The 11,376-nt window shown below is 39.9% G+C and overlaps 1 protein-coding gene across 1 annotated transcript; it reads left to right on the forward strand.

Moving 5' to 3' along the window:
* The first annotated feature begins 1,255 nt into the window (after window positions 1–1,255).
* On the forward strand, window positions 1,256–7,006 carry LOC121651871 (Ig-like V-type domain-containing protein FAM187A). The gene is made up of 5 exons (XM_042004308.1): window positions 1,256–1,438; window positions 2,581–2,858; window positions 4,042–4,404; window positions 5,945–6,183; window positions 6,637–7,006. Exons 1-5 carry the CDS (start codon window positions 1,256–1,258, stop codon window positions 6,861–6,863), a joined length of 1,290 nt encoding a protein of 429 aa, XP_041860242.1. The 3' UTR covers window positions 6,864–7,006.
* Window positions 7,007–11,376: the final 4,370 nt, after the last annotated feature.

Raw genomic sequence — 11,376 nt, forward strand, 5'->3', positions numbered from 1 at the left:
TGCAGTCCTGTTGCTTTTATGCCATTTTCTTCATTATTTAACTTGGAAAGGTATTTGATTTATGCAGGTTTATATACCAAAAGATTTGCCTTAATATGAAAATGTTATTAGAATAAAAACTAATAAAAGGTGGGGCACTGCCCCTGAAAATAAGACAAAAATAAAATGAAATAAAAACTGAATAAATATAAAAAATAAAATGAATGAATATAATGAAATAAAGAAGTCAATTTCAATTATTGAAATATAATATATTATTTTATTGCTAGAGTTATGATTGTTTTCATAAAGGCTGGCTCCTTCCCCTCCCTGTAGTCTTGCATGTGTGAAAAATAGCACCTTTTTTGCATTCTGTTGGGGCTTACGTTGCTACGCTAGCTTAAACAGAACAGTCACTCATAATCAGGATAAAGCTGTTTAAACTGCTTTTGTACACACTTAACAAATCACATACGTCCTGGAATCCTAAACATACCCTGACAGTTTATACAGCATAAACCAAACCGAAAAAGGTGATTAAATCCCCCCTGACTGTCCCCCCTTCTTCTAGGAAAAGGGAGGCTGGACATGCTTTAGAATTTTATATCCATAATAAATGTTTATATAAGCTTTGAATTTTCAACTCTAGTCATGTAGACAGGCTGAAGGTGATTTGCTGAAGTTCACATAGAGCATCAGAATGAGGAAGAAAGAGGGTTTACTTGACTTTGAATGTGGCATGGTTGTTGGTCTGAGTATTTACTGGGATATTCACACACAACCATCTCTAGGGTTTCAGAGAATGGTCTGAAGAAGAAAAATATCCAGTGTGCAGCAGTTGCCTGGACCAGAATGTCTTTGATGTCAGAGGTCAGAGGAGAATGGGCACAACACGTCCAACCTTGCGAGGCTCAGAATCTGCTGGAAACATGAAAATATGGATCCATCCTGCCTTGGACCAATGTAATGGTGTAATGGTGGGGGGAGATTTTCTTGGCCCACTTTGGGAAAGTCATGCAGTTCACTGCAGAAGGGAACGGACTGTATAATGACATTATCCTAAAAGAAAAGAAATATTGAGGAGCTCTTTGCACAGTCTTATGTCATTACTGAGAATGCATTGGGTTTGACTTGAAGATGTTTGTGTTGTCCTCGGTGAGCTCATCAGATTCTATTATTCAAAAGTAAACATGTTTCATTCATAACATCTGAAATATGAAAAAAAATATTTATTGATGTTTTTAAATTTTAACTGAAGGGAACTGAATTGTAGAAAATGTTGTGGACATCCTTCTCTGTGGTCCTCCTCTTGTCCTCTGCTGTGTGGGGATATGAGGCTCCTGAGGATAAGCAGGATGTGTTCGCTAGCAGAGCCTGTCCTGCCTTTCTGACCTTTACCAATGCTGCCTACCTGAAAGGATCCACTGTGGAGCTGCCCTGCCATTGCAAGCCACCAGAGGTAACTCAGATCGAAGACTACATTTATCCTTCCAGCTGGAAACTTACACACTGTCACCATGCTAGATGTGTACTATCAGCAATTTATCAGAAACATTTTATTTCTCTGGCAGAATGCTGGAGAGCATGCATCTGCAACAGGGAAACTCAAGATAATTTAGACTGATTGGTAGGATATTTACCTTCTGGGGATCACCATAAACTCATAACTGGACTTTTGTCCTGCAGCTAGCTTGTCCTAGAGACAAACCTGTAAGCTGAGACCATGTGAAAGAAATATACTTCTATTGTTTTCTGCAGGCTGAGAACAAACATTGCTCATAATTAGAGCTTTCTCAGATAATTAGGACCTTAGGAGTTTTTTTTCTTGTATCCCTGAATTAAAAAATATATATACTTTTTGCAAATCAAAATAGTTTATTATCATATTATTCATCTATAGTTTATGCAGTTAAGATAAAATATTAATAACCTTGCATTAAACTTCACCATCTTGTTACTCTTCCTAATTAGATGTTAAAAGCAAGGTGGGGTTGAGGGGAGCATGAATCCCCTTGTGGGGATTTGTCCTGTTAGATGTTTCATGATTTTTAAATTAGTCTTTTTTTTCCACTCCATGACATAAAATATAGTTTAAAGTATTAAGCTTTCTGCTTGGTATCCATGTTGAGTCTGAAATTCCAGCAATGTGACAGCCTTTGACTCTTTGTTGTGGTCTATAGACAGTGCACAGCAGAAAAACCTTGCAGTGAAGCTATTTATATATATTTATTTTATATAAAGGCCACGCATCAAGAAGATTCTATCAAATTGGAACATTTCCTAAGTTTATCTGCAAACCCACTCAGATTTGTTTGTTGTGGTTTCTTCATGGGCGTTCTTTCAGATCTGAGCAGGTCATCTGGCTGATGGCTCATTTTAAATGGAGTGAAAACGCCACCGACCCAGCTAGCCACTCGTCACATGGTTAACCAGTACTTAACCTAAATAACACAGAAACAGAAAGAAAAAATAAAACAAAAACAACAAACAAGAAAAATTATTCAGTAAAGTAAATTTGGGTTTCTGGATATGATAAGCTAAACAATGTCAATGATACTGATAGTGATCAATAACACATTTGTTTCTGCTTGTGTGTTTCAGGTCCAATCAGTTGTGTGGTTCTTTCGGAAACACTGGGCTGGGTCTGAGGAGACCCGAGCCTTAACAGATCACCATGGCAACAGGCTACTAGACACCAGCCAGGTCCCTCACAGCAGTGACCTGCAGAGTCGATTCTCCATCCGACTCTTTAGCCTGTTAATCTTCAGGGCGGGGCTACAAGACTCCGGCCTCTATATCTGTGGCTCCACCCACAAGGACTTCTTCTATGGTTATGACTTGGACATCCAGGAAGTTCATTCTTTTACTTTCACTCAGAGGTTAGGAGAAAGACAGATGGTGAAACACATTCTGTTGCAGCAAACACAGTTGCTTCTCAGAAATTATCATGAAACTGAAGTCACATGACATAACTGTCCAACCTTAAAACTCTCTGCTTCTGACTCGTCTGACGTTTACTTTGCACATTCTTGAAATTGTCATTACCCTGCAGAAATTGCACTTCACTATGTTTTTCCCCCATCCCAGCATCACTTTACAACAGCATTTTGCTTTATTGCACGATGTCACACACTAGCAACTGAATATCAACACACTTGCCATTTTGAAAGCACCCGATGGCTGATTCAACACAGAAACCCAAGCAGACATCATCAAAGAAAGTATGGAAAAGATAGGGGGAAAGGGACAGAACAAGAGATTAGACAAGACAACGCCAGACTGACTTTTTCTAGTTGGAGAGATCTCAGAGAAGAGACAGGATGTAAATCTGAATTGGCTGTCATTAGGGGGTGCCTTAGTGAGAAAATTTGCCAAAGTTAACTAATTCAGCTTTACACAGTACAGCGTTTTTATTTTGTAATTATTTAAAACGGTGATTCCAAACATTTTTGAGCCACGACCCCCAAGATGACATACGTTGGTGTTCGCAACCAGATGCAAGAACTGAGTTGTTAATTGTGTGGTACATCAAATGGGTCCTACTGCAGCCATCCTCTAAATGTGAGGCTGGAAAACTATGAGAATTTACATAAATAAGCAGGATAAAGTATTTTTTGGTAGTTCGGTCCTCCACTGTGACAAGTCACCTACCTGCCCAAAATCAGCTTCTCTCACCAAGATATTTCCAAATTCTGATTTTTAATATGAATAATAACTAATTCAGCAGATTAATGTCTTTGCATTAGCGTGTTAATTTTGACAGCCCTAATAAAAAAAAATCTAAGTTATTTGAAAAATTTATAATTTTTTTACAATGATGTGGCAACACCTGAAATTATCTTGGCACCCCCATAGGGGTCCTGAACTCCAGCTTGAGAAAGGCCAATTTAAAATTAAATCTAGCTTCCTGTTGGTCAAAATGGCTTGCAACTAAAATTAACAGTCAAATCAAGGAGAAAAGCTCTATGACCCTATTAAAAAAATAAATGAATATATTGCAAACTGCTTTCAAATCTGACATTTTTAGGAGACTAACAGGCCTAACTGACTGGATTCTTCCAGGCTCACTCTGAAACGTCGGAGAAAGAAGATGCTGGATCAGAAAGTACGTGGCTCTCCTCACTCATTGTACCGGGTCTTCACCAGCTTCCAGCCCTGGTCGGTGTGTGATCGCTGTGGCGTTCCAGGCGAGCAGCTCCGTGTGGGACTCTGCTACGTCTATTCCCACTTCCTGCACGTGCGCTACAGAAAAGCCAATCTCACGGTTGCTTCATGTGGTTCAGGAGGAGTCCCCAAGGCCTTCAGTCACCTGAGGGAAAGCAGAGTTGGGCCAAGGCTGGAAGTCAAAAGCTGCCAAGTTACTTGTCCAACTGAAGCTCCTCCCTCCTCTAAACTGTCTTCTTTGATGGCATTTCTTGGGTACAGGTGAGCATGTTCAGTAGACAAGGATTGTATAAGCGGTGGGCAGACTGGATCTAAGAACAACTTCTGGTTCGTTTAAGGGTGCAGGGATTTTTAGTGGCTCAGTTTAAATGCTGAATTTGTGTTTTATTGTAGTAATTGCTAACAGGGTTAAAAAGTCACACATGCCAGCCTGTAAAATGCAGATTAAAATTAAATTAGTGAGGTGCTGTATAAATGAAAACTTACAGGCCAATTTGATGGCTGATGAATGAAGCAAATCATTACCATTCCCATGAACATTTCCATAATCTATGATATGTCCATTGGCTAAGTGCTCATTTTAGAGTGCGTGTCATTTACGCTACTTCAAGATGAGATACTGGAATCTCATTGGCCACCCCAGTTCAGATTGGTGGCTCACCAAGTTTATCAACATGGAAACCAAGTTAAACACGTCAATCACCTGTCAATCAATGATGACACAGATATGGAACCAGTTGTACATCTCAGACTATCCTAGTTCCAGTCAAACTGAAGCTTTTACAGCTAATTTCTACTCAGCTGGATAGACATTCAGGCTAGGTTCACACTGCAGGGCAAAATGCTCAAATCAGATTTTTTTGAGAGTCCGTTTAAATTTCCAATTAAATTCGGCTTGTATGTGATCTCCTGTATGAACCTTACGTGCACCGAAAGTGTCCTGCATGCGTAGCAGACACGACGACGTAACAGCAAGTGTACGTGTGACGTCTTCGTGTTTGCGGTAACAGCGGAGCGTATATTGAAATTTTAAAGTTATTGTCCAACCGTAGTCAACACATTTTCATTGGCATCGTTTTAAGGAGGAGATTACAAAAGAGGAGAGCCAGAGTGGTGGCCATGGCATTTTGTGGAGCCGTGGCAGCAACGTCTGAAACGTGTGGGTACGGTGTCGCAGTCAGGAGTGGTGGGAGAGTGATGTGAGGCCTTTAGAGATAAGAGTTTATAAACAATGTTGTGTATGACGTGTAGGTTGGGTTAATGCGACCAGGCCGTTCAGACTGAAGTCGCATGGCAAAAGATCAGATACGTATCGGATTTAGGATCACATATCCAAGTGGCCTGGGCTGCATTTTAAAAAATCAGATCCGTGTCGTTCAGACTGTTATGAAAAGCTCAGATAGAGGTCGCATTCAGCCTGCAGTGTGAACCTAGCCTTATGGTTTTGGAGGCTCTGAGGTTCGTGGCTCTTGAGTTTTGTACCAGTGAGTACATGATGTTCAGCTCTGTAGAACAGACAGTGCAACGTTGTCAGAGCTTTGCTAGGTGTTTCTGAACAGGTCAATTATCAGCCTGCTGGAAAAACACCTGGCATTTACTCTTTTCAGGTAATGGGAACATGAATATTATATTTACTGAATTAATGACATAAGGGAATGACAGAAGGAACTTGACTGACCTGTGCAGAGTCCTCAAGGTGATAGAACACATTATGCTTGTTGAATATATTTCACTGTTTCACATATTTTGTAGTTTGCAGTGAAAAATCTATCTATATGAATTTCTGCTTTTGTGCTTTTAGTTCTGCCTCCTTGCCAGTGCCGGTGCCGGTATATTACCTGAACCACCAAGCAGGCCTCGTCCTCACCCTGGGGTGCCCTGGGGCACGTCCTAGCATGGTTGTGGCCTGGGATCAAGGTTCTAAACCAATCCATCGATTTGGGATTTCAGCTGGTATGAACCTTAGCACCACGTCCCACCGGCTGCTCATAGATACTGGGCATCACCTGGTGTTTCAACCAGCAAACACCCAAGACTCAGGTACCATCCAATGTCATGTTCCTTACTCACTCAGCCTTTATTCTAAAAGGCGGAATTCAGGTTTTTTTTTTCATGTTTGTAGATCAAGTTTCCAAAAACATCAAAGGTGTTGAAATGTATAAGATTGCTGTGCATCAGCTCATCAAACTGTGTTGAGTCGCCACCTTCTACTCCATTTCTGTTACACTACCAGTATTGTGTTGGGACCATAGCATAGACTTGCTTCTGTTTTAATTACCTGTTCAGCTAATTTCAACCTGCCTGTTTGCTGCTTACCTGCAATCCTGCGTGGTAATAAGCAAGTATAGACAGCTGGTGTGTGCATGCTTGCTCATTAGGTCTACTATTATATATTATTCATTATATTTGTATATTATCATTAAATTACTTTGAAAAAAATACCTAAAAGTAATGAAATAATGAAACATCTTTGTTTAATGTTTAATTCTTCAGGTGTCTACTACTGCTGGCTTCAGGGTCGCCGTGCTGCTGAGATACGTCTCGTGGTATACCCAGCTTTGGGGCGAGGCCTGTCAGTGTTGTCACATCCCGACTTCCCAGCTGCTCTCAGGACTGTACTGACATCTTATGCTGCCATGACAGCTTTGTTTTGCCTGCTAATGTTTTGCAGAGCTGGAGTCAGACATCTCCGAAATAAAACAGAAACGCACATTGATTAAACTTAAATATAAGATGGGTTGTCTTTCTTCACCACCAAAATAGTAACTCTTTAGGCGTCGGGGTTTTAAAAGTTTTAAAGGCAAACTGTAAATGAGAAAAAATGTTGAATATGAACCAGAGATTATGATGACAGTAAAATTACCCATCTAGCTTTGTATTGTGGCATCATAGATTGGCAGCTGTATTAAATTCTATAACTTTTACTATGAACTATGACTTGCTCATTTTTCATATTTAGAGCCCTATGTGGAGCTCTGCTGCTCCCACAGATGTTTGAGTGCTACTTTTTCCACCCCTGCTGCTTCCACCACGCCCAGAAAATCTCCTAAATATTCTAATTCTGCCTCCCGACCTCAGTTAGGTGAAGCCTGAGCGTTGTCATCTCCCTCATGTGTTGCTTCAGGTACGTTATTATGCACCGTGATTTCTAACAGAAGCATCACCTTCACTGTTGCCAAATGACCAGTCATCATCCTCAGGATGCAAATATTAGCCTCCAGATTTAGAGCTGAGAAAGTTCTTCATCATGAGTGGAAAAGCGTTTTGATGTGTTGCTGTTTTCTCTGTAATCCACTCTGCATCACTGGAAATGTCTGCCCTCTGACGTCTTCTCTGTTATTTATTGGTGTTTGTGGAGTGGAATAAATAATTTATGTGGCATCTTATGGTGATAACTGATTGTTTTGTACAGTTTTTTATTTTAACATAAACATATGTTTATAACTTTGTTTTATGCTACATTTGCACATTAGTTTTTAAAATAATCTAGTTATTTTTGCATTCCAAGTTATTAAAATGGTTTGTTAAACATGTTTTGGGTTTTCACTTAGTTTCCCCTACGCACATTTTAGATTTTATGTGCAATATTAGGTCCAATGTGTTAAAACAGGAGGTAAGAATGGAAAAACACCTGTAAAATCCCACTTGAGGTTGTGTTGAAAATGAAACCAAACATTGCCGATAAACTGCTTTAAAGGTGAAGTATAACAGTAAAAACAAAGTAATAGCCAATTATAACCTGGACCTCAGAGGGTCAACTACTTGCACATAATAACAAGAAGGAAAATTACACACAGCTTGCAGAGTTAAAGCTGCTCTGGATGGTTAAACTACCAGAAAGATGATGGAGATGGTGATGGAAAGAATGTGGCTAAGGTACATGGTATCGAAGTGAAGAGGAAACCACAGCGGGAGGAGAACACGTGTCTGTCGGTTATCCCTCCGGCTCTCAGACTGGAGAGGCGCCTTAATGAGGAAGCGTCTGATGCTCCTTTAGTCTGGCAGCGAACATCCAGATAGTACCCTCTCGTTCTGCTCATTCTGCTGCTGCCACTTCTCAATGATGAAAGAAGCTTTCAAGAGACTCTTCAACACCTTCAGGTGTTATGAATGTGCAAGTGTTTCAAGTCATAAATGCAGCTGCAGTTTTCACTTCTGTAGTATCCAACAAAAGTCATCTAAATGTCATTTAAAGAAAAATTTGATTTAAATTTTGTTTATACTAATCATACAGCTAATTAAATACAATTATTATCCAGTCCAGTCACATTAATCATGAATGGATTCATATGATATCATTAAAAGAAAGTGTTTAGCCACAGAAACATTAAATTTATTCATGACCCTCATCATGCATGAAGAGCCAAGAAAATGGTAGAAAAAAGACCTCCTTTTGACAATTAGGAACCTCCAGCTAAACCAGACTCCGGAAGGTGAACCCTTTGTCTCAGTTGGTTGAGGGTCAAGATTACAAATAAACATTTGCAGGTAAGGCAGGTTTATTTGTGTATTTAATATAGATGACAACTCAAAGTGCTTTATATAAAACATTAAAAGCACTACAGCAAGGTGCAGGAAGCAATAAAAAGCACATTAAAAACACTTTCAAAAGAAATAAAAGAAATTAAATAAAAACAATAATACAAGAAATAAAAGTTAAAGTGTGAGGAATTTAATGATGCAAAACTGCTGAGTCAGCAGACCTGCAGAGAAAGTAGACCTGACCCTGATGACCAGAGGGATCTGGTTGGTTCGTAACAAACCAGAAGATCCTGAATGGATTTTGGTCCTAAACCATTCAGGTCTTTGTAAACTAACAGCAGGATTTTGAAGTCAGTTCATTGACAGACTGGATGCCTCTCTGGTGAGGTGTCACGTCCCACCTGGAGGAGACACCTGCCTGAGCCATTTCTACTACTACACTTAACTAAAGGGTTTATTATCCATTTACATTTCACGTTTTGACAATTTTACAATTTTCACTATATTATTAGAAGCTGTGATTAGTTTAGATCATCATCATCATCATCATCATCATTATCATTATTATTATTATTATTATTAAAAGAAGAAGAAGAAGTGACCAGTGAGAGGGAAGTCTGGGATCCAACCCGAGACTAGCAGACCAGGATGGATGGAGGGATTCTGCCTTGTATCTGCAGTGTATGAGTTTGGATCCTGACACAAATCTACAAATCATGCTGAACGATGTAATCTCACTATTTCTGGGCCTTTTGGAAATCTGGAAATTTGAACTTATTTTATGTTTTCTTTAGAGACTGAGTTCAACATCAAGAAGGACAAAGCACCTTGGTCAAGATTTATCCTTTTCGTCCCACCCCTCTGGTGACCTTTCAGAACGATGCGTGGCCAACCCATCTGGCATCTGCCAGAGCTGCCAGATGTCTCAGCCTGGAGATGGAGAAAGGTGGCTCTATCAAGGTTCTGTTTGGAAGTGCATGGCTTATAATCAACATTTGATTTTTCTAAATATTTACAGTGAACTAGAGGAACTCTTCTATCCCTGTCTGTTCCTGGAAATATTTATCTGTTCCAGCAACGCTAATGAAACACTGTTAAATTAAGATCCTATATGAATATGATGCAATTTTCTCTGGACAGAAATAAAGCTTGAAGCAGACTGTTTATCTTTATCTTTATGGAACTGCAGACCAGGCAGGTTTATGGCATAATCAGAAACTCTTGTTCATCTTCACAACAACCGCTGCACTGTTAAAATATGACTAAAGCATATTTAATAACATCATCAGCTGTGTTTGTAGCTTTGTAGAGGATGAAAACTTATACAAAGACATTACAAAGTTAAAGGAGCGTTAGTTTTAATGGATTCTAGAATAGAGCATCTCTGTAGAAAACAGTAATAAGGTATGTGGCAGGAATATAGAAACATCTATCAGCCAGCACATAACAGTGATTTCATCAACTATATGATGAACTCTGTGTTTTTTCCAAACTGTTACTTGTTCTAAACACGTGCATGTGGCTCAGTTTGGTGTCAGAGTTGTTTGGTTGTACATACAGGGATTTTGTCTTGGGTTGTGGTGTAAAAACATGAAAAACAGAACAAAAACAACACAAAAGAGAAAGAACATAAACAGTATTTACAGGTGTAAGATAAAAAAAATGTTTGTAAAAGAAAAGGTTTGTACACAACGTGTGTGTGGTGCAAATGAGAGACAACAGAGTCTCTCAGAGGAAGAAGCTGTTTCTCTGGCGTGAGGTTTTGGTCCGGGTGGACTACTTGTGACCTCAGAGTCCTGGAGGAGTACAGGTCCAGGTGAGAGGGAGGATTTCAGCCAATCACTCTCAGCCTGTCTTTGCTGGTGGCTTCTGGGTACCAGATGGTGGTGAAGGTGTGGAGGATGGACTCAGTCATGAAGGTGTAGAAGTGCACCAACATCGACCTGAGCAGCTTGAATTTCCTCAGCTGCTGCAGGAAGTCCATCCTCTGCTGAGCTTTTTTGATGATGATGTTGATGTTGTCCACTCACTTCTCAGGGTTGTGTTGGAGGGGGATGGGGGGGCTGTGTTCTTCCTGGAGTCTACAACCAGGTTGTTTTTGCTGCACCAGGTCACCAGCTGATCAGTCTTCCTCCTTAGGTGGACTCATCCCCCCAGAGATGAGGCAGATGAAGGTGGTGTCATCCATCAACCTTAGGAGTTTGACAGACTGGTGACTGGAGGTGCAGCCGTTGGTGTACAGGGAGAAGAGTAGAGGGGAGGAAATAAAGCCCTGGGGGGAACCAGTTTACATGCACCCTGTCAGGCAGGAAGTCTTAGCATACGTAGGTATACAATACTTATTAAAGAGTCACGTCCGAACTGTTGAAAGAAAATTGTTTGCTACACAAAATACCAGTGGAAGGATAAAAATGTTTGATTCATGTGTTTGAGTTAAACAAGGTGTAAGGTTCATGTTATTGTCCGGCTTCAACATGCCCTGCCAAGGCGAGAAAATGTACTTACATCTATTTAACTGATGTCCACTTTGTTTTTAAATCAGTGGCTTTGTAATATCTCTGATTCCAAACAAGCAGACTTCACACTTTCCAAACCAGTTCAGCACTGATGTGGTCAGACAGCCATATTAAAATAAAAAAAATAAAAAAAACCTGTTTGTTTGTGCTGAAAATCCATCCGATTTTACCAAATTCCTTTTAAAAACATCCAGCTAATGGAGATATTGCTACCTGATTTAGCTTACCTTGACAT

The sequence above is a fragment of the Melanotaenia boesemani genome, chromosome 13, assembly GCF_017639745.1.
Source record: "Melanotaenia boesemani isolate fMelBoe1 chromosome 13, fMelBoe1.pri, whole genome shotgun sequence".
NCBI lineage: Eukaryota > Metazoa > Chordata > Actinopteri > Atheriniformes > Melanotaeniidae > Melanotaenia > Melanotaenia boesemani.

Coding starts and splice junctions, on each gene's coding strand:
- LOC121651871 (XM_042004308.1), top strand. CDS start 1,256: ATGTTGTGGACATCCTTCTCTGTGGTCCTCCTCTTGTCCTCTGCTGTG. Junction 4,405..5,944: donor ATGGCATTTCTTGGGTACAG/GTGAGCATGTTC, acceptor TTGTGCTTTTAG/TTCTGCCTCCTTGCCAGTGC. Junction 6,184..6,636: donor AGCAAACACCCAAGACTCAG/GTACCATCCAAT, acceptor TTAATTCTTCAG/GTGTCTACTACTGCTGGCTT.